At 43.1% G+C, this 27,685-nt stretch overlaps 4 protein-coding genes and 1 non-coding gene across 13 annotated transcripts; 3 read left to right on the forward strand and 2 right to left on the reverse strand.

The window, feature by feature from the left end:
• Positions 1-476: 476 nt before the first annotated feature.
• On the forward strand, positions 477-4,782 carry LOC120647596 (folylpolyglutamate synthase-like). The gene is made up of 15 exons (XM_039924440.1): positions 477-771; positions 872-937; positions 1,190-1,299; positions 1,480-1,540; positions 1,733-1,816; positions 2,070-2,126; positions 2,401-2,461; positions 2,550-2,596; positions 2,688-2,765; positions 2,851-3,015; positions 3,091-3,336; positions 3,451-3,529; positions 3,750-3,902; positions 4,011-4,120; positions 4,374-4,782. Exons 1-15 carry the CDS (start codon positions 613-615, stop codon positions 4,437-4,439), a joined length of 1,542 nt encoding a protein of 513 aa, XP_039780374.1. The 5' UTR covers positions 477-612; the 3' UTR covers positions 4,440-4,782.
• A 1,311-nt stretch (positions 4,783-6,093) lies between these two features.
• Positions 6,094-8,617, reverse strand: LOC120647597. 9 transcript variants are annotated; one of them, XR_005664838.1, is made up of 9 exons: positions 8,374-8,599; positions 8,189-8,288; positions 7,877-8,004; positions 7,640-7,793; positions 7,489-7,557; positions 7,253-7,391; positions 7,001-7,060; positions 6,825-6,868; positions 6,094-6,461 (listed from the first exon to the last, which is right to left on the reverse strand). XR_005664838.1 is itself a non-coding variant. In XM_039924447.1 (9 exons), exons 1-9 carry the CDS (start codon positions 8,468-8,470, stop codon positions 6,375-6,377), a joined length of 864 nt encoding a protein of 287 aa, XP_039780381.1. In that variant the 5' UTR covers positions 8,471-8,617; the 3' UTR covers positions 6,094-6,374. The 9 variants fall into 9 exon arrangements, 8 of the variants coding, with proteins under 8 accessions (XP_039780381.1, XP_039780378.1, XP_039780382.1 ...); XM_039924447.1 differs by having other exon boundaries at positions 7,253-7,412; positions 7,654-7,793; positions 7,898-8,004; positions 8,374-8,617; XM_039924444.1 differs by having other exon boundaries at positions 7,253-7,412; positions 7,654-7,793; positions 8,374-8,617.
• Positions 8,618-8,779: 162 nt separating this feature from the next.
• LOC120647595 (DNA (cytosine-5)-methyltransferase DRM2-like) lies at positions 8,780-16,330 on the reverse strand. Its single transcript, XM_039924439.1, has 8 exons — positions 15,978-16,330; positions 15,521-15,661; positions 15,084-15,189; positions 14,950-14,996; positions 14,704-14,853; positions 10,387-10,489; positions 10,192-10,280; positions 8,780-10,098 (listed from the first exon to the last, which is right to left on the reverse strand). The coding sequence occupies exons 1-8, from the start codon at positions 15,981-15,983 to the stop codon at positions 8,941-8,943; spliced, it is 1,800 nt and encodes a 599-aa protein (XP_039780373.1). The 5' UTR covers positions 15,984-16,330; the 3' UTR covers positions 8,780-8,940.
• Positions 16,331-19,201: 2,871 nt separating this feature from the next.
• On the forward strand, positions 19,202-19,273 carry TRNAT-UGU. The gene has a single exon. It is a non-coding gene; the product is annotated as a tRNA-Thr (tRNA).
• A 750-nt stretch (positions 19,274-20,023) lies between these two features.
• LOC120647599 (actin-related protein 4-like) lies at positions 20,024-27,346 on the forward strand. The gene is made up of 20 exons (XM_039924451.1): positions 20,024-20,192; positions 20,281-20,372; positions 21,217-21,390; positions 21,473-21,546; positions 21,865-21,945; positions 22,520-22,580; positions 22,652-22,701; positions 23,325-23,379; positions 23,647-23,724; positions 23,798-23,851; positions 24,607-24,660; positions 24,745-24,805; positions 25,010-25,061; positions 25,597-25,663; positions 25,919-25,978; positions 26,071-26,133; positions 26,249-26,311; positions 26,626-26,690; positions 26,822-26,890; positions 26,977-27,346. Exons 1-20 carry the CDS (start codon positions 20,180-20,182, stop codon positions 27,020-27,022), a joined length of 1,332 nt encoding a protein of 443 aa, XP_039780385.1. The 5' UTR covers positions 20,024-20,179; the 3' UTR covers positions 27,023-27,346.
• Positions 27,347-27,685: the final 339 nt, after the last annotated feature.

Below are 27,685 nucleotides of genomic sequence, written 5' to 3' on the forward strand. Positions count from 1 at the left end.
CCGGGATCTCCAGTGGCTTGATGATAGGTGGAAGAAGAAGAAAAATTAGCATTGATTGAATTGATTCTGCTATATAGTATCACATTTGTCGCATTCCGTCATCAGTAGAGTAACCACAAGATTCCGATTCCGAGTCCGATTCTGATCTCCGTCCAGTCCAGCTCCAATCTGAACCTGCCAAAAAACACGCAACCCAACAAGTGGGAAAGATTACGCTTCTGCTCCGGAAAAGCGTATTTTGTTTTTTGGATAGTAGGGAAAACGTATTTTTCCATTGTCACGATTGGGTAAGAAAAGAAACAAAACTGCCGCCCCGCCACAGCCACCCCCGATGAGCGGAAGTGATTCCTCTGCAGTATTTCATGGTCACTGACGTGTGGTCCCGCCGGCGATGAGCTGGGTAAGAAAAGAAATAGGCCCACCAGTCAGCGAGCCGCCCTATGCCGCGCCCGTGGGGCCCACCGCGGCGCCGCCGGCACGACCACCAACAGCGCCATCCCCCCGCCGCCGCTGCAGCCCGCACCCGCTCCACGCTTATGCGCTCGCGTCCCCCTCTCGCCGCCCACCTCCGCCGCCTCTTCCTCCTCCACCCAACTAACCCATCGCGCCGCCATGGCCTCCTCCACCGCCGCCGTCGCGCGGGCAGGTGCTGTGCCGGCGGCGGAGTACGAGGAGGCGCTGGGGCGCCTCTCCTCGCTCATCACGCAGAAGGTGCGCGCGCACAGCGGTAACCGAGGCAACCAGTGGGACCTCATGGCACACTACGTCAAGGTCCAAGTCCTAATCTAAATGCTCCAGGTGTGAATCGTAATAATTAGAGTGCACGATCGTTTCGTTTGATTCGCTTCGATCTGGCTGCTACGCTCCGTAGATTCTGGAGCTGGAGGAGCCGATCGCGCGGATGAAGGTCACCCACGTCGCAGGGACCAAGGGCAAGGTAAACTAACTGCAAATCTAGTTTCATCACAAATTTCAGATTCCCTTTAAGTTTCTTCAATGTCCAGCAAGCATTCATTGAGCTTTTTTTTTAAAAAAAAATGTACTGCTAGTTATCTCGTACTAGGATGCACTGCAACCAATTCTATGTCTGTATTGGATACCCAAAATGTATAGTGCTGAATATTGTCAAGTTCCCGACTTATTCACGATGTATCATTTGAAAATACAAATGCATTGATTTTATCTACAGGGTTCGACATGCACATTTACTGAGTCAATCCTGCGATCGTGTGGCTTCCACACTGGGCTCTTCACCTCACCACATTTGATGGATGTCAGGGAGCGATTCCGGCTAGATGGGTAATTCTTTGCCTATTGTTCTTTTATCTTATGTCCGCAGCAAGTTCCGGTGATGATTACAGTAGATCCTTTATGCTTCTGAATAATTTTCTGTATGCTCATGTGCTGGGCCATCTTCTTTATGTTGTTCCTGTAATTGGTGATTGCACTGACCTAGCTCCTCCTTTCCGAGGGAACCAGAGTTGATATTTCTGAAGAGAAATTTTTGAACTACTTTTGGTGGTGCTGGAATAAGTTGAAGGTAAATGTCTTCATTTGTTGTTTTCTACAAAGTCACTCCGTGCTGGATGCCTACCACCTACAAAGCGCAAACAAAAGAATTAATTTCATCAGGACTTTTTTCTACTTTTGTTATATAAGCTATCTGATCTCATCATATTCCTTTTATTTTATATAAACTGGTGGATGATGAGGTAAATGGGCTTACTTCCAGGAGAAGACTGACGATGATATTCCCATGCCAGCCTATTTCAGGTTCCTGGCGTTGCTCGCATTCAAGATATTTTCTGCTGAGCAGGTGAAATAAACACAAACATTCCCTGTCCTTTCTGCCTGCTTTGCTATTTTCAGTCGTTACATCTGTCTAGCCATAAAGATGGCCAAGTCATTTTTCTTACATAGCAGTGGACAAATCTATGATTTTGAGGTAGACACGTCTATCACATATGATATGGGTTCTTCTGAGACTAAGATTTTACTGACTGGTTATAAATCTTGAGTTTCCTAGCATCTGCTAAATCATTTCCCGTGTCTTTTTATGGCTCTAATAGGTAGATGTTGCTGTTCTCGAGGTTGGCCTTGGAGGGAAGTTTGATGCAACTAATGTGGTATGTGATGTTCTGTTCCAGTAATGTGTACCTAAAGAGATTGTTTTTATGAGCATCCTTGCATCATGTGCAAAAGGATGGATTAGGTCAATTTATAGGGTTGTTCCTTGTTTAAAATTAAAATGCTGTGCTACTGCTATCTTGACTTTCAGAGTTACTCCGTTTAACTGTACCTTGTATTTCTTCTGAGCGACATCATTTATATTGTCCACTGTGATCTTGAACTATCCAAAAACAAAGAGCTTGACAGGTCTGTAAATCTGGGTGTCTGCAGGTTGAAGCACCTGTAGTTTGTGGGGTATCTTCGCTTGGATATGATCATATGGAAATTCTTGGTTAGTCGTGTAACCTGACAATTGAAGTACTCTACTATTAGGAAAAACGAGCTTCATGCTCTCATGTTTGCCGGTGTCCTGTGAGCAGGGCATACGCTTGGAGAAATCGCAGGGGAGAAGGCTGGGATCTTCAAGGTTTTCCTAATTGTTTCCTAGAAAACTACACCTCAATTCCATAGTTAATTTTCTTTAATTCTTTTGGTTCCCTTGTGTCTGCTATTAACAGAAAGGAGTTCCAGCCTATACTGCTCCACAACAAGAAGAGGCAATGGTTGCTCTCAAACAAAGAGCTTCGGAGTTGTGTGTATGTTCTATTATCAACTCTTTCTGTTTTTTTTTTGTTGCTCCTATTCTAGCCGTGATACTTACTGCAACATTGGTTTCTGAAGATACCTCTCCAAGTTGCTGATCCTCTGGTGCCGTATCACTTAAAAGGTCAACATCTTGGACTGAATGGTGAACACCAATACATAAATGCTGGCCTTGCTGTTGCTTTGGCTAGTACATGGCTTGAGAAGCAGGGGCATAAGGACAGGATACCACTCAATCGTACTGTAAGTCTTCTCAATCATGTTGCATTTCCAAAAGAAAAATGGCATAACAATTTCTTCTGCTATGATGGAATTCAGGACCCCCTACCAGATCATTTTATTAGAGGTCTATCAAATGCTTGTTTGCAAGGGCGAGCACAGATTGTTCCAGATTCACAAGTGAATTCAGGAGCGGCCAGAAATTCTTCTTTGGTTTTCTATTTGGATGGGGCTCACAGTCCTGAAAGTATGGAAATATGTGCCAAGTGGTTTTCCCATGTCACTAATGATGATAAAAGAATACCATCTTCCACAGAGCAGTCTCAGAGTTCGAAGTCTCTAAAGGTATGACTCATAGCACATCTCTACTTCTGCCATGCTTGTATTGACCCACTTTTGCATATCTTACATCTTAGATTCTTCCCTTATATGGAAATTTTCTTTTGAGACCAATTGCAGATCCTTCTGTTCAATTGCATGTCCGTGAGAGATCCTATGAGACTGCTTCCGCATCTCCTGGATGCCTCAACTCAAAATGGTACCTAAAAAATTTTCAACGCTGAAAACATCCATTGCTATCATTTACCATGTAATTCATATATTGTTTAATTTATCATCTGAATTTGTTTAACTGGTGTCAATTGAATTTACTTCCTTGAGTTCTGCGTGAAGTTAAGAGTTCACTTTCAAGTTTGACCTTTGCTGGTTCTGGCCTTCTAGGTTGAATGGATGCATTCATTGTTATCTAATTTTGTCAGGAGTCCACTTTGATCTGGCCCTATTTGTACCAAATCAATCGCAATACAACAAGCTTGGTTCTAGTACATCAGCACCTGCTGAGCCTGAACAAATCGATTTGTCATGGCAGTTGTCACTCCAAACAGTGTGGGAGAAGTTACTTCAGGATAAAGGTTCTTCCGAAATCCGGACTTGGTCGCTTTAGCCACTTTTGCTGCATTTCTTAGTGCATTTTCTGGTCTGAAGATAATATTTTAATAACTTGCAAGTAATCGATGCAGGAATAGATAGTGCAAATTCCAGTGACAATAGTAAAGTTTTTGCATCTCTTCCACTTGCGATCGAGTGGCTAAGGAAGAATGCCCAAGAAAACGGATCTACTTCTTTTCAGGTAAAAGCTCATGGGAAGATAACCTTCCCCCTATAGAAATATGTATATTTATCATAATGTTTGTCAGCTTGGTTTGTCCATGCATTCTTTTCTGTGTAATTTCTGTCCGTCCTTCTATCCATGCTAACATGGGATCTTGTTTATTTGCTAATTTCATTTTTACATGATTGCAGAACTGTTATCTTATCGTTTTGTCTTATTTATCTAGCTGCCTTCACACTCGATGCTGATATATGTGTGTCTCATGGCACAGAACCAGGTCTTGGTTACTGGCTCCCTGCATCTTGTTGGTGATGTCTTGAGGCTTATTAAGAAGTGATCTATTTGGAAGTGATATACAGTTTGAAGTTCATAGTGGAAGCAATATTTGATGTGTCCCGGGGCTAACATGATTAGCAAGGGCAGAAATCTCAACGGCTTGATTATGATGCTAACCAAGCTGCGAGGTTCTTGACTTGTACATTCTGTGTTTTCTGGCTACGGTTCGCAACCTACAGTCAGGGAATTTGTGTGCCCACTGTTGTAGTTCAGAATGTAAACTCAGGAATAAGGTGATTTTGATCAGGCCATCATTGAACTAGTTTGAGAAAATCAGAAAACTTGGAATGGAACTCGGTCTAGCAATAATTGAGCTTTGGTCTTTCTCAGTATTTGCGCTTGCAGCTAAACCAGTCCAATTATTACCATCAGATCTGTGATCGTTGCAGAATTCATTCATCGGAAAGATAGCTGTACTTTTCCTAAGCTTGTGCTGATTGTAGCTAGCCCCGTTAAGGGCTGACCATATATATATTATATCCCAATGATAGGGCTTCACCCGTGCCGTGAGAAACCTTCGTTCCATGCCCGGGCCACGATTGTGTTTTATTTGAAGGGCAAAATGGTGAGGCAATCGCGCGCCTGCCCCCCGTGTCTCGTTTCGCCTCACACAAGTGACAGGTCGTGCGTCGTTGCCTGGTCGCATCAGCAATTCCAATTCAACTGCAGCAGCTGCCTCGCTCATGGGTCCAGTCCAGATGGCCAAACTGGATGGGTTACTTGATCCGCATATAGGAGTAGAAAACAAAACATTTGCAAGTCGTTACTTGGCTATGATCAGGACGACATCATCCAATGCAATAAACTAGTACCACACCGTCAAGAAACAGACGTCTTTGACTTTCGGCTAGGCTCTCTCTCTAGCGTGTTGATGCAAGAGCTATATATATAGCGACTGACAAACCAAGCCAATGCATCTCTGTTCAGAACATCAGACACTTGGTAGCTCAAAAGAAGAAGAAAAAAAAGTACTCCTTGCTTGGTTTCCCTCTCCTTTGACTTGTGGTAACCACCATGAGATTATCATCAGATAGCAGCTTCAGGTTCATGCTAGTAGTATTCACTCTGTTACTCCTGGGAGCAGAGCTAGAGCTGACAGGCCTCTGCCATGGCCGGCGAATCCCAAGCGCGGAGGCGGTCCTGGCGCACGACGTCGAGTCGCCGCCGGGCCAAGGCTTCTCCAACAAGCAGCAGCAGCAGCAGGGTTCTCGTTGGAGGCGCGTGCAAGACTTGTCCGAATCCAAGAGAAAGGTGCCGCAGGGGCCGAACCCGCTGCACAACTGAAAGTGCTGCTCCGCCGGCCGGATCAACAGTCTGAGGAAGCAAGCAGAGCAGCAGGATCTATTGGTGGTATATACGTATACATGTAAGTAGGAGCAGTAGTGGTCGAATTAAGTAGACTTGCATTGAGATCGTGGTTTACGTGTGTGTGTGTGTGTGTGTGTGTGTGTGTGTGTGTGTGTGTGTGTGTGTGTGTGTGTGTGTGTGGAATGGCAAACTGATTTGATGAGAGATGTGTTGTTAGCTGGGAATTCAATTCGCAACATGCATGGTTGCTGCTTCTGGTCCTTCCTCTGCTCTGCAACTGCAAGCACAACCCCCACACGACGTCAAACGTTGGCATCTGTCAGCCTGATGATGATATCTGCTGTGACTGACAAAATACGAGATCTCTTGATACCGATAACTTCGATCAAGTTATCAGTTGACTGTCGAGGTCCATTCATAAAAACAGTGTTCATTCTCTGTTAAGAAGCACGCTTCTCCTATTTATATATATTGAACAAGTTGTGGAGCTGGAGCACAATTTGCAGTGACACTTTGGGACGGACTGCGCAAACTACAGTAAAACATTTCCATCCTTTTCAACCAGAATGAGCAGAGATGGAGTTCAACTCCCAGCAAGATCGGTGAAGAGTGCTGAGGCATGACTGGTCTACATCAGCTGGTTCCCCACGGGGTCGACGGTGAAATGTATCTGGAGGGATTTCTCCACAATCGGATGGAACTTTGATGCCCACATCTGCAACTCACAAGGCAAACAATCAAGCAGCTATGGAGATGGCAAAAACAAAGAGTAAAACTGAAACAGTAGCTCATGTAATTTGGTAGGTAAACATCTATCTTAGGATCTATTTGGATGATCTAAAGTTGAGTGCTAAACTTTAGCACATATCACTCGTATATACGCTAAAGTTTTTGAGTCTTGGCTAAAGTTTAGCTCACCCCATTAGCAGTCCCATTTGGATGAGCTAGTGCTTAGCATCACTTTCACCTATTAGCACTAGGATCCAAAAGGAACCTTACATGTATTACAGTTTGTTTAAGGTATGCGAATCCAGACAGGAAACTCAAATATGAACAGATGCAAGTAGAGAATCCTTACATCCTTGTACTCCATGCTCTCCCTGAACAACTTAAAGTCATCAGCTGCATGAAACGATATATTAAGTAAGCAACCATAGGTCCAAGTGATAGTCAAGCTTTTGATCAAGTAACCCAGGAATTCTGTAGAGATTACTACTTAAGCATAAGAGGCCAGGAAACTTATAGCCCACTAACATGATGGAAAGCGGATCAGTGCAGCGTGATTATATCCGTTTTCCGGATTCAAACAGTGGCCTGATACAAAATAGAAGTATGACATCAGAAGCAGTTACCTGAGATTGGGGGGGGGGGGCATTTCAGTAAGGAGAAAACTACACATATTAATAACAATCTATGTGAAACAAGATAAATAGGTTGTACAGGTGATCCAAGATTGCAGTGGGAATTCAACAGAGGATTCATAAGGATAAATCCATGTAGTCTTACCACAGGTTGCCTGCACAATAAATGAACTGCATTGGCTGATCAGCCTCTGCAGAGAAGATGATGCATCCTCCATTGCCTCTCGAGATGCAGTTTCCAAGAAAGATATCAGCAACATAAACTCAACACCGTAGTTAAAATCCTGACACAAGGACCAGCTTTTCTGTTGAAATGCAATGGGTATTTTACATAGTAAAGAATGGTACCAATTTGCGCCAGAATAAGGCAGCTTGAGATACCTCTCCCCTACGAAAGAGGGGAATAATGTCATCTTCCACCTCAGACTCGAAATCTACAGAAACTGAGCCCTGTAAGTTATCCAAAATGTGACTATCATGGTGCTATGAGCATAAAGAATCAGGACGGTGTAGGAACTGGAAAGAAGATTACATGCTGAGGCGTACATAGGAAACAGGTTTTACGTGGTCATCAAGAATTTTGGAATAGTAGGCACTACTCTGGAACTTCGCAATGTCTTCTTTCTGCTGAAAACGCATGAAGACAGCATGCGTAAAGTTCTCGCTATTTGGCTCCTCTATGCGGCCTGCATACAATATATCACCAATACCAAACTGAAGTTCATAATTTTAATTGATTCTGCGGTTGAGGTGGGTATAAGCCTCTCACCCAACGAGATTGTGAGTATCCCTCTCATCTGGTATTGTGATGTATATAGATAATCCAGCATATCTTTCTCTTCAGCGTCTGAGATGTTTGGCTTGGCTCGAAGCAGAATAATGTGCTCCACAATCTTTCTGCAAAGTTACTGAATCAGCTGTCTACAGCTCTGCATAGTCCAGATTAGCATCTATGCTCTTCTGAAACATGAGATGACAGTATGCAGAATTCAGAACAACAAAGGTAAAAATTATACTTTCACATGGCAACATTTTTCCATTTTGAGGCAGTTTAGTAATGCAACACTCGGAACACCACCACCTTTTCTTCACAAGGCCACCAGACGGTGCACCATTGCTGGATTCGAGCACACCACGAGTGGAAAGGATCATCTTCTTTCCAGTCCCCCGCCATCTGTGATCTACACAAACGCAGGGGAGTTTTAACTCTACATTTAACATCAATAGACTTTGCAAAGAAGCCCAAAGCTAAGACTGAGAACTCACATCGGTCCAAATTCAGCACAGATCGTCGATGAAGCCCAAAGCAGTTTGCAATTGGTCGTATGGTGTGAGGCACCTGGGCTGATGCTGGCGCCAACATGCTGAAAATTCAGAGTCTGGAAGGTTTATCTCTCATTGTTGCTGCACTGGTTTTTATGGTTTTGGGTGGAGTTGCGGTATAGTGGTAACCGTGAGGAGAAGCAGGATCTTTTTGGTTCGGGTGCACACAAGCTCCTCACCCTCAGTGGGTGGTTGGAACTTATAGCACTGTCCCTTTCACAGCATCACAATTTCAGATATTTGTTGCGTCCAGGAGTACTGTTGCTCCGAGCAAGTATTTGTTCCCAAAGCTACTAGAACTCATTGAAAAATACTAATTTGAAAAAGGAAAGCGTCAGTGCCACAGAACTGGTGCCAATATGACAATTTTTCATTGATCACCAAAGGCAAATAAAGAAGCCTAAATTAGAGTAACAACCGAATTACACCAGCCAACCTTCAAATAATTCACTAGTTCGACGAAAAGAAAATTCTAAAATTCTGGAACAAGACAACAAAGGTACACAGAAACTACAGTTGGGCCATGATGGCCTTCACAGAGTCCAAAATTCTAAAATAATGGAAGAACAGTGAAGAATGTTCGCCCTCCAAGCCATCTCTGTGGTGACGGTTGCTCCCAGCCAGGTTGTTGCACGGACTGCCTCCAATAACCAGATCAAAACCACCAATTCTTCTAATAAATGCCTCAAGCTTCTCCGAAGTCAGTGTTTGCACATCGCTAATCTCAATCAGCGTGCCTGTTTGCGTCTGATCCCACCAACTCTTTAGAATTGTCCTGTTCACTTCAGATTTCTCTACAGAAATTACATAGTTCATTCGAATGCCAAGTCTGTGGAGAGCCACCTCCCCACCTCCAATACCAGAGAACAACGACAGCACATTCAGGCCGTGTGGAAACATATCCTTGAGTACCGAGAGGTGGTACGCAACAGTGTCCACTTGGAACGAGTTGCCCAAGGACCGGTACCTCTCTGTCCTGCTGATTCCTCTGGTATGATCCTTTGGGAAGCCGAGTAGGAACTCCATCTCATCCGGCTCTAGAGGAGCAACCTTGTTGAGACCAACCCATGCCAAATTCCATTTTCTGCATTGTTCAAGCACATACTTTTGAACTCCTAGAGGTGGCGGATCTTCACTATTTGTTAGGGCTAGGCGAATTCTCTCTAAATTCTTAGCACTAGCCACACAAGTCTGAAGACAGTTAAATTGCCGTCTTGGATCCCATGAGGGCCACCACTTCTTGGTACGAGGGAAGGCCTCAAATATTGTCTTTGGGGGTAAGGGAAGTAGAGGTGACCTGTTCACGAGAGGCAGGTTATGTATGTAACCTCTCTTTCTGGCGGCGGCACAGAAGAACTTTGAGTCTACAAATTCTGGCTGAATATCAAATAGGAATCTTGATATTGTAGCCCAAACACCTTTTGGGGCAAGTGCCACGTTCTCATAATAGAAGTATGGTGGCCCAATAGCTTGTGCAGGTAGCGATCTGTTCACTGACCTTAACCCATTTGGCAAGTTAAAACCAACCATTGGATTTGGGAGATTCATTGACTCATCATTACCATCTAGGGCCCCTCTACTTCCTTGTGCTTGACCTCCAAACCTCTTTCTCTTTCTGTTGTTCCCTTCCATGGGCCTTCCTTTCTTTCTCCCTCCATAGGAATTATCCTACAGAATTACATAAACAGTTCCATTGTCAGCCTATTACATTAGAACCGGACATTTTATCAGAATTAAATTGACAGTTAAACCAAAAGGCACCTCGTGGTCAGAAGAATTGCCACAGCAACCACCTGCTGTTTGTGAGGCATAGACCGAATCAGCCAAAACAGAAATAGATGCATCCTGCCCTGAGTAGTTTCAAGATTGGATATTAACCTTAGAAATGTGGTTTCTGAAAAAAAATGCTTGTTTTGCTGAAGAATCTAAGGGATACAGAGGTTAGAGAGAGCATACCGCATCTAGTAACAGCCATGGTGACCTCACCTTCTGGAAATCCCAAAACTTTCACCAAATAATCAACTTTCTCATCGACCTGTGACATCTCATGCAAGAAATCCTGTACAAAAAGCACAAGAAAGCTCTGAGAATACAATTGATGCAGCTGCATAAACTAGCACTTTCAGTTCTGCGGATCCACGCTGGGCCAAAAAATTACATGGGCCGTTTCAACTAGATTGCCAACTAGCGGCCCAAAATGAAACATCGTTGTCTCAAGCCCGGGTAAAGGAGGAGGGTTGCGTTAGGTTTTGGCAAACCAGCATAAAAATAGCCACTCTAATGGATTTGAAACCCACAAGAAACTCGTTGGGGCGTAACCCTCTTAGCGACGCGCTACATCGGAACCCGGGTGTGGTGATAAATGAGTAAGGGCCGGGTCGCCATCCCCCCAAGGGCGCGTCGTATCGTGACCTGGGTACGATGATAAGTGAGCAAGGGTCGGGTCGTCACCTGAATGGCGCGCTACATCTACGCCCGGGTGTAGTGAAAAATGAGAAAGGGTCTTCGCACTTCCCTCGACGGGTGCGAAGGGTAAGGAAGCTAGCCGAGCCAACTAGGATTCGTATAGGTAGCTGGAACGTAGAGTCCCTAACGGGTAAGTTGCGAGAGCTAGTTGATGCAGCAATTAAGAGGCGTGTAAATATTCTATGCGTTCAGGAGACTAAATGGAAGGGCCAGAAGGCGAAGGAGGTTGAGGATACTGGCTTCAAGCTTTGGTACACGGGAGCAACTCCGGGTAGGAATGGTGTAGGCATCTTGATTGATAGGAGCCTTAAGGATGGAGTCGTAGAGGTTAGAAGGCAAGGCGACCGGATTATCCTAATCCAGTTGGTAGTTGGAGATTCGGTTTTGAATGTGATCAGTGCCTATGCCCCTCAGGTAGGCCTTAGTGAGAGCACCAAGATGCAGTTCTGGGAAGATCTAGATAGCATGGTTAGTACCGTACTTACCAGCGAGAAACTCTTCATAGGAGGAGATCTCAACGGCCATGTGGGTGCGACTAATGTAGGGTTCGAGCGAGTGCACGGGGGTTTTGGGTATGGTAGCATGAGTCAAGAGGGGGAGGATGTGTTGAACTTCGCGTTAGCCTACGACTTGTTGATAGCGAATACCGTGTTTAAGAAGAGAGAATCCCATCTTGTGACGTTTCGTAGTGGACAACACTCGAGCCAGATCGACTTTATCCTTACTAGGAGGGAGGATAGACGTGATTGCTTAGATTGTAAGGTGATACCTGGGGAGTGTGTTGTCTCTCAACACAAGCTTGTGGTGGCGGACTTTCGTCTTCGGGTACGTGTCCACCGGGATAAACGTGCCAAGATTGCGAGAACAAAGTGGTGGAAGTTTAGAGGGGAAGCGGCACAAGCGTTTAAGGAAAGGATGCTAGGTGAGGGGCCTTGGGAAGAAGGAGAAGACGCAGATGACATGTGGCTAAAGATGGCAACATGTGTTCGGAAGGTGGCCTCAGAGGTGTTTGGCGTGAGTAGGGGAGGCAAACAGGAGGGGAAAGACACCTGGTGGTGGAACGACGAGGTGCAAAGGGCTATTAAGGAGAAGGAGTGTTTCAAGCGCCTCCACCTTGACAAGAGTGCAGCCAACATCGAGGGCTATAAATTAGCGAAGAGGGTTGCAAAGCGAGCTGTGAGTGTAGCAAAGGGTAAGGCGTATGATGACCTGTATCAGCGGCTAGGCACGAAAGAAGGGGAAAATGACATTTATAGGATGGCTAGGATCCGCGAGCGGAAGACAAGGGACATCAACCAAATCAAATGCATTAAGGATGGGACAGATCGACTGTTAGTGAAGGATGAGGAGATCATGGATAGATGGAGAGAGTACTTCGACAAGTTGTTTAATGGGGAGAGTGAGGGCCCTACCCTTGAGTTAGATGACTCTTTTGACGACACCAACAGACGTTTTGTGAGGAGAATTCAGGGGGCAGAGATCGGGGAGGCTTTGAAGAGGATGAAGGGAGGTAAAGCGATGTGCCCTGATGGTATCCCCATTGAGGTGTGGAGATGCCTAGGAGATATAGCAATAGTATGGTTAACTAAGCTTTTTAATCTCATTTTTCGGTCAAACAAAATGTCGGAAGAATGGAGGAGAAGTATATTAGTACCTATCTTCAAAAACAAGGGCGATGTTCAAAATTGTACTAACTACCGTGGGATTAAGCTGATGAGCCATACGATGAAGCTTTAGGAGAGAGTTATCGAGCATCGCCTAAGAAGAGTGACAAGTGTGACCCAAAACCAATTTGGGTTCATGCCTGGAAGGTCAACCATGGAGGCGATTTTCTTAATACGACAATTGATGGAGAGATACAGGGAGCAGAAGAAGGATTTGCACATGGTCTTCATTGACCTTGAGAAGGCATATGACAAAGTACCGAGAAATATCATGTGGTGGGCCTTGGAGAAGCACAAAGTCCCAACTAAGTACATTACTCTCATTAAGGATATGTACAAGGATGCGACGACGTTTGTTCGGACATGTGATGGCAACACCACTGACTTTCCTATTAACATAGGCCTACACCAGGGGTCAGCATTGAGCCCTTATTTATTTGCTTTAGTGATGGATGAGGTCACAAGGGATATACAATGTGAGATCCCTTGGTGTATGCTCTTTACTGATGATGTGGTGCTAGTTGACGAGAGTAGGGCAGGGGTTAATAGGAAGTTAGAGCTGTGGAGACGCACGTTAGAGTCGAAAGGGTTCAGACTCAGTAGGACCAAGACCGAGTACATGATGTGCGATTTCAGCGCGACTAGGCATGAGGGGGGAGACGTTAGTCTAGATGGGTAAGTGGTGGTCCAGAAGAATACTTTTCGGTATTTAGGATCGGTGCTACAAAAGGATGGCGACATTGATGAAGATGTTAGGCATAGAATTTCAGCTGGCTGGTTGAAATGGCGGCAAGCTTCTGGCATCCTTTGTGATAAGAGGGTGCCACAAAAGCTAAAAGGCAAATTCTATAGGACAGCAATTCGTCCAGCGATGTTATACGGTGCTGAATGTTGGCCTACAAAAAGGCGACATGTCCAGCAACTGAGTGTAGCAGAGATGCGGATGTTGCGGTGGTTTTGCGGGCACACAAGGAGGGATAGAGTCCGGAACGAAGTTATTCGGGATAAGGTCGGGGTGGCACCAATTGAGGAGAAACTTACCCAGCATCGGCTGAGATGGTTTGGACATGTCCAACGAAGGCCTCCTGAGGCACCGGTGCGTGATGGGGTTCTTGAGCGGGTCGATAATGTAAAGAGGGGTAGAGGTAGACCTAAACTGACGTGGGATGAGTCGGTTAAGAGAGACCTTAAGGATTGGAATATTTCTAAAGAGATAGTTTTGGATAGGAGCGCTTGGAGACTAGCTATCAATGTGCCTGAACCTTGAACTTATTTCTTTCGGGTTTCATCTCTAGCCTACCCCAACTTGCTTGGGAAAAAATGTTATGTTGTTGTTGTTGTTGTATCATAACTATGGACAAGTCAGGAAACAAATAGCTGTTTGATTGAGAAAATGTTTGCAAGGGATAAAAAAATGAGAACCCCAGCTGCAGCATAATTCAACCAACTTTTAGATACAGGCAATTACATGCCCAAGACTGCAAAGTACAAGACAAGTTCAATATTACAGTGAAATACAAATGCTTTTGAACATAACCTCCAATTCTCAGGACCAGGGATCAATTTGCATAAGTATCAAAAAGGAAGCGCGCAATTAAGATGACATAGATTCCACCAAACTCAAGAACCTTTTGTGAATGCTACAAATGATAGGATGGAAAGTGAGATTTGATATTCCATAGTGGTGTGTTGTTCAGGAATGTCACTATCACAAAGAGTTGTAGAATAAATGCAGCAGTTCGAAGTTTATAATTGACACAACTATCTTGACTACCAATACGATTCTCATACAAAATCCAGGTTTCTAGTTTCCTAAGAACATGCCGTTTTGCCTGAAAGAACACAACCCACCCAAGTATAAGGAAAAAATAAAGAAAATTATTAGATTTCTAATACAGCTATGTACCTATGTAGCTAACACCTGTTTGGAAACAACAGGAACAGGAGCAGGTAAAAGTTTAATGCAGAAATAGTCTATGGTTTTCGCGGTGAGTAGTCTATTTAGTATTTACTGCATTATAACTTGAAACAAGTTTAATGCAGAAGTATTTATGATTAAGTTAGTAGCAGTACTAGATGCATAGCATGTTTCTCAAAAGGAAAAGTAAATGCATACAGTCACCAAAGGGGAGCATGAAAATACCTCATCACTGGATTCATCGAAGGTAGGACCTTCTAGATCGTCATTATCGTCCCAGTTTTCTAGATCGTCATCATCGTCACTATCCTTTGCAGCTTGGGGGACACAGCGAGAAGCAGAGCCCATGTCCACAGAGGGATCATTGCCTATGGCCTGCATTTCACATCACTTGTAAATACAAATACTCTTTCATGCATGCAATAAGGTCATCAAAGAATTACGAATAAAAGCAGCTGTGTAGATGAATACCTGGTAGGTAAGAAGAAGTTCAATTAATGAATCTGCACTGTTATCCCCTGAAAGCAAAAGCAACAGTCGAATAGGTAGAGTATGTAAATCACCAATAACGTAAACAAAAGAGAAGAAATGGTTATTAAAACTACCATTATCCTTCATGGCCTTGAGAACCATCTCCTCTGGAAAACCCATATCCACATACTTCTGAACTGAAGAGGCAGATGGCCAGGCCGTCCCATTAGCATTAGCAACCTTTAAAAGCAGACCAATAAACAAACAGCACATTATGATCAGAGCCCCGACAAACGAGGTAAGAGTAACATTGGGGCTGTTCAAACCGGTTTGGAACAAACCAGTTGTGGGGGAGTGGGGGGTAAACTAACCATGATGTTTTTTTGTCTTTTTTTTTTTGAAACAGACTAACCATGATCCTGATTCTGTTCATGATTAGTGTACACCGCCCCCCCCCCCACCCCACCCGAAGCCAGCTTGGGCCAATTGGCAAGCCGGTTTCACAACTGTTGAGTAAGATCAACTGAAGAACAACTAGGTGGTGAGATGATGGATCGGCTGACTGCCTTACCTTTGTTGAGGGGCCAGGAGCATCAAAGTTCCTTGACGCGAGAGCTGAAGAACCAGAAGCGGCAGCGTTGAAGCTCCCCGCATCCTCCCCATCAGTGTCCCACTCGAATTTATCGCTATCCTCGCTGTCGCTAACCCAGTGCTGTAACACGAATTAAACAGCACACGTCAGGAACCTGAATCAACAATTGAATAAATCCACTGGTGATCCCAAAATGGCATCCATCCAGAATGCAAGTTCTGACTCAATTCCAGCGCAAAAACCCCAAGTTGGAGCGCTATAAGGAAGAAAACAAATATTGGGAGTAGGGCACCGTAATGACCTCAAAACATGAGAAAACCAAATCTAACGCGCGGAATCCCAGCAAACAGAAAAAACATACATCTCCTCACAATACACACGGAAGGAAAGAGAGCAGAGCAGATGAGGAAACAAGAGAGAGAGAGAGGGCTCTCACCACCATCCTGGAACGATGGCGACAGAACTGGATGGCGAAGCGTCTCGGGCTAACTCTCCCTCGATCCCTGTGTTCCTCCTCGTGAGAAGCTGCGGCGACGGAGTCGAGACCACGCCGGCTCCGCCTCTCTCCACCCGCACTCCAGAATCTCCCCACGGACGACCTCCCGCCTCCTTCTCTGCGCGTTGGGAGGCGGCGGCAGAGGAGGAGCAGGAGGCCGCGACGGTACCGGACGGCGGCGCTGCCTGGCTCCGGCCCGCCCGCCCGCCCTCCCTCCTCTGCCCCCTTTCCTTCCTTTCCTTTACACGAACACGACGAGGAGAGGGGAGAAAAGGGGGGAGACTGCGTATCTCAACGAGCTCCCCCGCCCGCCAAGTAGCGCGAGCTGTGGGCACGTCGCTGATGATACACCACTGACCTGTGGGTCCCATTTACTGTGACCCAGTATTGTCAGTGAAGGAAAGCGGCACCGTTCTTGGTACGCACAAGGAGTAAGGATCCAGTGTGGCCACTGATATGTGGTCAATTGTGTGGGGAGTGTTCCGCTTCCGCAGAGTTAAGAGACCCGCTCCCCGTTCGAATTTTAGAGCACACAGGTGGACGCAGAGTTCCGCTCGCGTCTCAATGCAAATGCAAGTGGGAGGAAAAAGAAAAGCTATCCAAGCATAAAGCCAAATCAAATATGGCTGTCACACACTACCATACATTATGGTACCGCGTGCCAGCCAGCTTTTGATCATTCTACCGCATTATAGAATGAGCATTATTATTATAATACCGCGTGTCAGATTTTACCATTCTACCGGCTTATATTTATAAGAAATTAATCATTTTTATTATTTATAATAATTAAAAAATATATTTTTGAGATGTGTGGATTCAATATTAGACTTATTCATCTTTCTTAACATTACTTTTAGTACAAATATTTTTACTATGTATCTAGACAATTAGTTGTCTAGATGCTGCATAGAAAGAGTCTCTCCTTTTAATAAAAAAAATTATTGTATTTCGTCCAATGTTGTACGCCCACATTAACTTTGGATGCTAATCTCTTTTAAAATTTGAAATATTCTAAAATAGTATGTTCTCTCTCTATTTATTTTTGATAGCTTTTACGGTTGAAGAGAGGATGATGGAGAGAGAGGAAGATGCAGGGAGGAGAAAGAGTTGATCGATATTTAACTTATTGTATTGATTATATGTAATAAGGTGGTGACTGTTATATGTGAGAAAGAAATCTGGCATCAATGTGATGACAAATATTATGGGTTTTCATGTTCACCTTTTTGTGTCACGTGTGAGTTAAAGGTGGGATCCTAATTACCGTAAAAAAAATCCAAAGATTAAATGATTAGATCTTGGGTCACCAACCATTGGGTTTCTATATATTTCATCTCAAATATTGTTTTCTTCCTTTAGATTTGTCCAGTGGAGCTTTGATCGAGATCTAATAAGTGGGATTTTAAGACTCCAAGATTGAATAATAAAGTGATTGTTGAGATGTAATAGCAAAATAATAACTCGACACAATTCATTGTCTATCCTTAGTCTAAAAAAAATAATTCATTGTCTTCCATCACATGAAGAGAGAAACATTTAGAAACCAAGCATAATGAGACATTTAGTTGGTGTATGACTTGCGACGATCGACAACAAATCCAGAGCATGCATGTATGTTGTTTACAAAATTAAAATTGCTTTCTATACCCAGTTCTATCTACATGTCATGTTCATAAAACGCCATAGGTGACACGTAGCAACCATGAAAGTTTTTCCATGTTGCCTTATGATTTGAATTTTGAAATGGTGTAACGACATGCGCTTTCTAATTTCTGGAATATTGTAAACACGTGGTTGCTATCGGTGTCAAGAGAACGGGTCTCTAGCTCAAGAGATCAGCGGAGGCGCTCGTCCGCCATGTCACACAAGGGCTGGGTCACCAAGTAGACCCACCTCGCTCTCTCTTCTTTCTTTCTCTATCCACTCACTACATTTTTACCCATTGGAGAAATATGGGTCCTCCGTGAAGTTATTAAGGGAAGGAGGTGCATGCACACAATAAAAAGGTGTAGCTAATGCATCCCGGGGCGCATGTCAAATGCGCCCCCGTTAATGAGCATGCATCCCAAGGTGCATGATGCATGCATCTCTGGATGTCCAGTGCATACACCAATATTAATGAGTATGCACATTTAAAGCTATCTCTCTTACCCACTTGTTGCACGAGGTCCAAGATGAGGAGGTTCCTGCCACACTCAAGTGTATGTGAAGAGTGACCCATGCACCTGCATACATTATAATAAAAGAAACACATACATGAAGAGTACGCCACTTCAACAACCGATGTGGGGATCCCTTTGGATGATAAAAGAGGAGACACGGGGCAAGAAGTGGGGGGTATCTTCCTTCCATCCTGATTTAAGAGCTCAAGCACGAGCTCTCTCATGTATTCTCAGATTTATACACAAATCACAAAATATACAGAGAAGCAGGACATAAGGTTGTTATCTTTTAGGAAGGTTTGAACCTGGGTAAAATCTGTGCGTGCTCACCACTCGTGTTGTTGAGCCTCTAGCCGAATCTCTAAACGGAGTTCTACTAATCGCTGTTTGCGGTATTCGCCCAGGGCCAGTCCTTATACATTGATAATTATTGTTCATAAAATATTTTGGAGTGTACACTGTACACGCCTTCAATGCAAATTGAATACTGAACCCCGGATCACCGATGAATTTGAAACGCTATTTTGTATTTCTTGACGAACTGAACAAGAAGGTCGAATTTATATTATTGAAACCACGCAACATATAAGTCCTCCAAGGCACCGCAAGCAAGACAGTGCGCACACAACACAACTGAGCAACGCACGCACGCAGCACTGCATCAACGCAGACCAAGGCGGAGAGGCCGGCGCCGACCATGGGCCCCGCCCCGCCCCGCCCAGTTGTTGCCCCAGCGGCGCGAGCCCACCACGATCGCCGGCCAGGAGGACTGGAGGAGCCCCACGCACTAGCTAGGCGTACATGGCCGCCTCCAGCACCTGGCCTGGAGATATGATCGATCAGTTGGCGGATCGGAGTGGCTTAATTCGTTATATTTGATTTGATCTCGCTCGTCTCATCTGTGGTTTTCGAGTTTTTGATCCGAGCGGTTGCTAGTACTTGCTTGCGGTCAATCAGTTGCATATTAAATATAACGATAGAATGTTACCGCACACAACAGCCCCTATAGCTCAGTGGTAGAGCGTCAGTCTTGTAAACTGAAGGTCCGTAGTTCGATCCTGCGTGGGGGCACTTTTTAAGAGCTAGCTGGAGTTTTGTTGTTTTTGCCTATTTCTCTTCTCTGCATAAGTTATTTTTCTCATATACTTTCTTCTTACGAGGCATTTTTGTTTTTTTCCTTGGCCTGCACACTGCAGTTTGCATCTGTTTTCCACTACATACACTTCTTTTTGTGTACTCCACACATACAGCTACTTCTTTTTTGTACATAATAAATAATCCGGAACTGGTTTGTTCAGAAGCTCGGCTATTCTTCCATTTACACACAAAAAGAAAAAGGTTACCATTGTACAGATTTGTCGGCAATTTTGGTGTAATAATCTTGCACTAGCACTATATAGATGCAAAGGAAGGATGCTGCTTTCATTTCTCACAGTAAATATCCCCTTAATCTACCATATCTATCCTAATCGGTTCTTTTTGGCCATTCATTCATGCAAAGGGAGAACTGTCACTGTGTTAGGTTTAGGTATCCTAATTACTACTACTACTAGTAGTAATCATACATTCATACTACATACTACAGTTGTAGATGTACAATTTCCAAGCCGAGGAACGGCCAAGAAGAGCTCCAGCTAATCTCCCGCTGACAAGCGGGCCACACCATCGAGGGTGAGGTGAGGTCCGGTGGGAACCGGATCAGCTGACGTTGGACCTGCTGACATTGGATCACTGCCAACAGGCCCCAACGCTAGTGGGCCCCACATGCAGTGGCTCAATGTCAGCCACCCAACTGCAGCGGATCTCAATCCGGTGAGGTGAGGTGAGGTGCCGCCGCGCCAATTCGCAAGTCGAGCCCAAACAGGCAAAGCTCCCCTCCCCTCCACGCCCCATCTCCGGCGAGCTAGGGTTTCCGCCCCCCTCCTCGCCTCCCCGCCGCTCCCGCTCGGCAATCCCGCCCTCCCCTGATCTCCAGCCATGTACGGCGGAGGTAAGCTCTCTCGCCCTCCCCTCCGCTCCCGCTAAACCCTAAACCCCTGGAGATCTCACGCGCCCGCCGCTCCGTTTTGCCTTGCCAGACGAGGTCTCGGCAATCGTCATAGACGTGGGCTCCTACAGCTGCAAGGCGGGCTACGCCGGCGACGACACCCCCAAGGCCGTCTTCCCGTCGGTGAGAGAAATGCCCCCCCTCCTGCTGCTTCCAAACACCTCATGTTCCGCTGTCGTCTCGCAGTTTCGCTTTGGGCTCACAGTCTGCCCACTTCCGCGGTATCTGTAAACCGTTAGCCGCGAAATGCAGTTCCGGATAGTTTGTTTTGGGCTGGCGAATTAGCATCTAGTCTGAAAGTTCGTGAGGTAATTTTGGCTGTTGACTTCAAATGCTGGGTTCGAACTTCAAACATGACACGCTGCTGCTTCACTTCGTTCTGTGAACATGTATGCTGTGTTCTCTTACAATTTTGGATAGGTCCGGCTGTCCGGCTCAATTTGTGAATTTCGCAACAGACATTAACTTGCACATAGATTCTGGCTTCGTATATGGATTCTTTAGCTGATTGCAAGGTTAATTAGTGCTTCAGTTTTGTGTTTGCAGCAAGCCCTGTTGTGTAGCCTAGTGTGTGGATAATTGCTCTCTCTTGGTATAGTGAACACGGTTTCATCCTAGTTGGTCGTGCTACCTGTTGATTCTAGAGGCTAACTTCAGATCCCATGGAAGTGATAATCTAAACCACATCTTCTGTACCAGTTCTTAAATAGGAATTATTTTCCTCTTACCTTGCTAGCTTCACTGTTTTGTTGAGAAAATGCTAAGACATCATATATATGACAAACTCACAAACTTTAAGGATTTACTATGTTCAATGACTAATTCAACTGTTAAGTGTTTAGCAACTTCTTGTCATCTTTTCTAGCAAAATTACTGCAGCTTAGAAATGATTTTGTTTTTACTCCATGGACTCATGCTCGGTGAGCTACCTACAACAAATTCTTACCATGCCTTTTGACATGTCGAGGTTGTTGGCTCAATTGAACAAACGGGAGACACTGATGACTCCAAGCCAGACAAAGAAGCTGACTCTGCATCAGATTCTAAGAATGGAGCCAAGCCTATGGATGTGGACAAAGCCAAGACAAAACGCAAGCTTTATGTTGGTCAGGAGTTGGAGTTCAGGAGGGATAATATGGAGGTTAGTGTCTGTGCATGCTGAGGATTAAGTTCGGTTATTATTTATTGATGGTCTTCTGTCTTCCCCTCACTCCCCCATACAGGTGATTTCACCTATGAAAGATGGAACAGTAACTGATTGGGATATTGTTGATAATATATGGAATCACGCCTTCAGGTGAATTTTGTTACCTTTTTGTCTCGTTTCCAAAAAAATTCTGCTCGCTACCTTTTGTAGGGTTTTATTTTGATCTGAACATTGTTACTGCTTTACCCTTATAATTTTCTGATAACCTCGTGCAGTGTGTTGTTCGTGAAAGCCCCTGCTATATCTGCTAATAAAATACAACTTGTTATTTTACCTTGATTTACTTGATGAGATGGTATTATTTCTCTATAAGCCAACATTAATGAAATTAGAATTTTCTATTTCTGATGTGGCTCTGCACTTCCCTTTGCCCCTTTTAGTGTCACTCTGACTTATTCCACATTTCAGACGGAGGTTGTTGATTAATCCTGAGGAGCATCCCATGCTCATAGCCGAACCATCTACAAACACTGCACAGCAAAGAGAGAAGTACGCGCTTATGCTTTCTGTTTGCTTTGTTAGTATTACAATACTTATGAGACATAGAACAACACAAGTGGTTTCCTAGCTACTTTTGTGGTCATGACTCTTTCATACATACCAGTTCTATTACAAGGACCTGAAACTCCTTTTCTTATTTGTTAGTAAGAACTTTTTTTGCAAATAATAATGTCATTATGCCTTTTTATATTTTATATGTTGTATTTGGTTCGGGTTGTTTCTTTCTGGTCATGGTTCATGTTTGGGTTTCATATGTATCCCAACTTGCTTGGGACCCAAAGGCTTTGCTGTTATTGTTTTTTTTTTGGTATAAACTTGTTGGTCCCTCTGTCTTTGCTAACTTAACTCTACTAGTTGGAAATGTCAAGTTAATTCAAGGTAGAAGGATTTTTCCAACCAAACTGTCTTCTGAATATGGTTTGCATATGAATTCCCGGAATGTGGAATTTCTCCTAGTAGATCTAATCTTATGTATGTAATTAATTACATACTCCTTTTTCCTTATGACTCTAGAAATACTTAATACCTTCATGGCTGACTGTTGTTTTACATGTTTTCATAGAGCAGCGGAACTTATGTTCGAGAACTACAAAGTGCCAGCACTATTCCTAGCCAAAAATGCAGTATGTCTCTGTCATGATCAATTCCTGTTGCAAGTAGTTTGTTATTTTTTGATTGTTGATTTCACTATCAGGTGCTCACATCTTTTGCATCTGGGCGAGCTACATCTTTGGTGGTTGACAGGTGAGCATTTTAATGATTCCATTTCTCTCAGCTGAAGAGGATATTGTTTCTCAGATGAAACATAGCTCCATTTCATCATGTTAGACTGGTCAATTCATGAATGAATGCATCTCCATTTGCTGACTGCTTGATTAGTTCTTCCTCATCCTTGTTATCTAATACAACATACGAACTGTACTTAATTAAGTCGGGCACAATTGCACAGGTATGATTGCTGATTAGTCCATCCATCTATACCATGGAAATAAAATGACATTGAGAAGCTCAAAGTTGATACTTTTATTGTTTTACAAAATTGCAAGTGCAGATTCTACACCATTCTTACTATTAACTAGCATACACAATGATAATCCCCTCGTCATGATTTTCACATTGGTTCTTCTGTATCAGTTAGTTGTGTGGAACAATGCTTTTGAGCTTTTAGGTATAGCTATCTTTGTTATTTTATAATTTTACAAACTATGGTTTTGAATTATCTCCATTTTGAAGTCTGCTGTGTGTGTTGGGACACTGCTCGCATTACAATTACACATTGGATTCAATTCATCTTAATTTCCATGGCTTTTGGAGCTTCATCATGATAAACATGGCTGGATATGACAATTTGGCCATTTTTGGTGCAGTGGTGGTGGGTCTACTGTGGTTTCAGCCGTGCACGACGGTTTTGTTTTGCAAAAGGTATGATATATTTTCATATGTGACAAGCTCGCGAGTTATAGCTGTCTGTAAGGGGAAAGTGTACGATGGCATACTTGCATGTGTCTAATTAGCGTTCTGCTTTTTGTTCAGTATTTCCATTTGAAAACATGAGCAACCAATACTTATTTATTATTTAATAAATTAGTTAGTTAAGCTGTATTACATTTACAAATGTTACACAACATCCTCTCAATCTTATCTGATAGCTATAACTTATTTATTTGATGACATATTTTGTGATTGCAGTCTGTGGCAACTTCTCCAGTTGGCGGTGAATTTTTAACTGACTGCATGATGAAAAGCTTGGAGAGCAAGGGCGTCGTTGTAAGCTTCTCTCTGGCTTCACATAGCATACTAATTTGCCCTCCTTGTTCACTCCTGTTTCTTCCCTTTCCAGATTAGACCCAGATATTCATTTAAGAAGAAGGAAATCAGTCCTGGAGAATATAAGGTGCTGTTTCCTTCAAATTATTTTGATATTTAAATCATTTCTGTGTGCTTGTGATTCTTTCAAGCCAAGGGAAAACTCGCCATACCATTGAAATAATAGTACTACTAGCATGTAAGTTGATTTGCCATTGGTCTTGAAATACTTTAGAAAGACTTTATAGGCTTGTTTTGATAGTTAGGAATGCAACCAACACAAAAATAAGATAGCTGGAAACGAACCCAGGTTCTTTAGTTGGCTGTCATCATTAGCCAGAGTTGGCTGCCATCACTAGCATCTTCGATGTATATGGTTCTGAAATAGCAGCCTCATATTCATTCATATGATGGACTTGTTTCGTACATGTTATCTCATTCATTTTACCGCAGTATTTCTTGCTACTCCTATGTTCCAAAATGTAAGACGTTTTAGTTTCTCCTAAGTCAATTCTCTAACTTTGGTGAAGTCTAAAAGAAAAATATATTAGCACCTACGACATATTTCATAGTGGATTTAATGACTAATTTGATGTCGTAGATGTTGTTGCATTTTTTGTTAACTTAGTCAATGTTAGAAAAGTTTGACTTCGGAGGAAACTAAGTGTCTTACATTTTGGAACAGAGGAAGTACTACTATTTGCCACTACTACAAAATAGTGATCAGTATGCAATACCGAGCTCTGACACACTTTTGCAGCTAAAACTGCATTTTAGATGAATGAAAGGCAAACATTCAGTATTTTTTTTCTGTAACTTGATTGTCTGTCCTTGTCGTTTCAGATTGTAGATCTTGATCTTCCAAACACAACAGAGAGTTACAGGTTGTACCGCATGGTATGTTCATTTTGAAACCTTAGTTTTTTTTTGTTATGTTATTTTTTCTCCCTATGGTTTCAATGATGATACGTTGGATTGCAGAGGGCTATTGCTAGTGACATCAAGGAGTCTGTTTGCAGGGTTCCAGATACCGCTTTTGATGGTATACCATTATATAATTACAATATTTTTGTGTCAGTTGTTATCTTTAGTGCCGTTTCTGTTGTGAATTCAATATTCCTTTGACTTTTATGTGTACCTTGAGTGGCATAAACATAAATATTTTTTGTTTCATCGATCTATGTTAAAAAAATTTCCTTGCATTTCTATGTTGAATACTTACTTTCCAGCTTTATTTTCCTTGCAGAAGTGGCATATGCAAATGTTCCTACAACTTCATATGAGCTTCCTGATGGACAGTAAGTTATATTTCAGCCACATTTATTTCCAGTTAAATGAGTATTTATATTGTCTCGTTAGCTTAGTCCATCCTTGTCAAGGTTGGTCTTTACCTTGGGGGCTTATTTGGCGCACCTCAACTCTCAGTGCATCTGGGGCCTGGGCATCCCATATTTAAATGGCATAAAAATGGATCTCGAGGGAATCTGACTTCATAATTTTGATAAAACCAATTCTGCCATGCCACAAAATGGATCATGAGGGATCTGATGAATTAGGGTTCAAGAATGTAGGGGATAAGGACAAGCTATTGTTTACTGATTTTTTTTAACTTTATCTCACAATATTCATGGAACATTTGCAACTTGGTGGATCATCTAATAACCTTGCCTGGCTAGTCATCCAAATCATTTGAAATTTTATGACCATTTGCATGAGAGGGTGGATGCAGTGTATATCCCACCTTTTCCACTGCTCGTGTCTTTAGTCTTATGTTTTTTTTCTTTGGCATGTTCTGTTTATGGGATTTAACTTATTTATCTGATATTTGAGCAGGACTATTGAAGTTGGTGCTGATAGATTCAAGATTCCTGATATTCTATTTAATCCATCTCTATCCCAGGTGAGTAGTGTGGAAAGGGGTAGTACTTGCTGGTTGGAATGATTTGCGAGTTGTAGCTGCTAACTTGTTTTGGCAATATTGTATTGACTTGCTGGTTTTGGTACTAGATTGTGTTATTGCAGAGCAGAAAACTAGTTCATTGCTTTCTTCTTTAGCAGATATTTGAGTGGTCTAGAACATTATTTTGAAGTCAGTGGACTTGCTTTCTCTCTCCTTACATCTCATTCTCATGCACACAAATTTTATGATCGGCAGACTATTCCTGAGGTTGATGGATTTGCAGATTCAATGTCAGTCCGTGGCCTTCCACGAATGGTGAGTTTTCAGAGTTCCCTTCTGTTTTGTGTGTCTGGAAGCATGTCAATTCTTTGTATAGCTAAAATTGCTGATACTTCGTTTGTACCCAGGTCATTGATAGTGTAAATAGGTGTGATGTTGACATACGCAAAGAGTTATTTAGCAACATCCTGGTAAAGACAGCTGCAGTTTGCTACTTTATATGTCTCATGCATGGTGGCACGTGCTCCTTCAGCATTATTCTTTTGCAACACTATCCTAACATCTGCAAACTTGTTTCCTGGATAGCTTTCTGGTGGCTCATCATCAATTCTGCAGTTAAAGGAGCGCCTAGAGAAAGAAGTACTAGAGGTACGACTTTTTTTTGTTCATATATACACTAGTATTTAGGTTTGTAAGATGGACACTATTAGTGGATTTTTCATACAGTAGTTTTCATGGTACTGTAGTATTTAAATAATTTCCTTCTACATAACTATTGAAGTGGTCAATAGAGTATATTTGGATTTATTGACGTCTACCTCTCTGTTCTTGTTGGTTGGTATAAATGAGTACAGCGTACTTCATAGAATCAAGCTTCTGTGGTTCATACTGTCGAAATGGTTCCTGAATCCCTGACTGTTTTGTATGTTCTTGGTTCTTATTTTCACATTGAATTATTGCAGGAGTCTCCTCAAGCTGCTCGTGTTAAGGTTATGGCAAGCGGAAATTCAGTAGAGAGGCGATTCAGGTTAGACTACTATATTTGCTTGTCCTAGTAGCATTTACCCTTCTCTGATGATTGTAGATAAGATTCAACTATTGCTTCTTTCGCAACTGCTGTGTGCAACGCATGGCTGATTTGTCGGACCTCAAATGCAGCGTTTGGATTGGAGGGAGTATTCTTGCATCACTTGGGTCGTTCCAGCAAATGTGGTTCTCCAAAGCAGAGTAAGCTTGATCTTTTAGGTTGTCTACAGTTTCTCATTCTTTGTCCTGGACAGCTGATAATCCGCACTATATATCGCTCTCACCAGGTATGAAGAGCATGGAGTTTCCTATATTCAAAGGAAGTGCCCGTGAAGCAGAACATGTACCGCAATAATATGCTTCGCAAGGGTTGTATGTCCAAAGGGTGCGTGTGTACAACAGCTAGATGCCTTGCCATGTTGGCTTGTGAAGACTCTTGTCAAGCTTATATTTATCAATGTCATGGCTAGTTAGTTTTAGGTTATGCAAGGGGCCGCAAGGGTGTTAGAACAGGATCAGCTAATACTTTTCATTGATGTTAGATACATTCCTCCCTGCTGTAGAATGAGATGGGGTACTTTATCTTTGTACCGGAGCTAACTTTTTGCCGGCAATTTAGACTCAAGATGGCCTTGGTCTTTGGACTGGTTGCTTCAATCCCTGCAGCAATTCACCTTGTTTTTCTTTCAAAATAGCTGCAATTCTCGACTCCTGACAACACAACGTATATTAAGCAAGCAGGTAAAAAATAACGATAGGTACCATACCGTTGTTAACTGAACGGCTACATCCGAGTTAGCTATGTTCCCACTTGGCAATTGTCTCTAGATCGCACAGGTTTACAGGTGTTGCAGGCTTTCGTTCTCGCATTGCTCATCTCCCAATTGTTCATACTGGTATATATTATTCACAACAATAAAAAAAAGTTTATAGAGGACCCATTGGCCTGTCATGGCAACCCATATGAAGAATGATAAGGTCGAAACCGCAACGCCC

Source organism: Panicum virgatum, chromosome 9K (assembly GCF_016808335.1).
Source record: "Panicum virgatum strain AP13 chromosome 9K, P.virgatum_v5, whole genome shotgun sequence".
Taxonomy (NCBI): domain Eukaryota; kingdom Viridiplantae; phylum Streptophyta; class Magnoliopsida; order Poales; family Poaceae; genus Panicum; species Panicum virgatum.

Bases quoted from the DNA above. Each gene is read 5' to 3' on its own strand.
- LOC120647596 (XM_039924440.1), top strand. From the start codon at position 613: ATGGCCTCCTCCACCGCCGCCGTCGCGCGGGCAGGTGCTGTGCCGGCG. The intron at 1,300-1,479 runs GTAATTCTTTGC...CGAGGGAACCAG, and splicing joins GAGCGATTCCGGCTAGATGG to AGTTGATATTTCTGAAGAGA. The intron at 3,016-3,090 runs GTAAGTCTTCTC...GATGGAATTCAG, and splicing joins GGATACCACTCAATCGTACT to GACCCCCTACCAGATCATTT.
- LOC120647597 (XM_039924441.1), bottom strand. From the start codon at position 8,470: ATGTTGGCGCCAGCATCAGCCCAGGTGCCTCACACCATACGACCAATT. The intron at 8,289-8,373 runs GTGAGTTCTCAG...GCGTTTGTGTAG, and splicing joins TGTGCTGAATTTGGACCGAT to ATCACAGATGGCGGGGGACT. The intron at 8,005-8,188 runs GTGGTGGTGTTC...GTAACTTTGCAG, and splicing joins GGTGGCCTTGTGAAGAAAAG to AAAGATTGTGGAGCACATTA.
- LOC120647595 (XM_039924439.1), bottom strand. The intron at 14,997-15,083 runs GTAGTTTTAATA...TTTTGCTTTCAG, and splicing joins CAAGGCCATGAAGGATAATG to GGGATAACAGTGCAGATTCA. The intron at 10,281-10,386 runs GTATGCTCTCTC...GAAACTACTCAG, and splicing joins CATGGCTGTTACTAGATGCG to GGCAGGATGCATCTATTTCT.
- LOC120647599 (XM_039924451.1), top strand. The intron at 21,391-21,472 runs GTTAGTGTCTGT...TCCCCCATACAG, and splicing joins TCAGGAGGGATAATATGGAG to GTGATTTCACCTATGAAAGA. The intron at 25,979-26,070 runs GTGAGTTTTCAG...GTTTGTACCCAG, and splicing joins TCCGTGGCCTTCCACGAATG to GTCATTGATAGTGTAAATAG.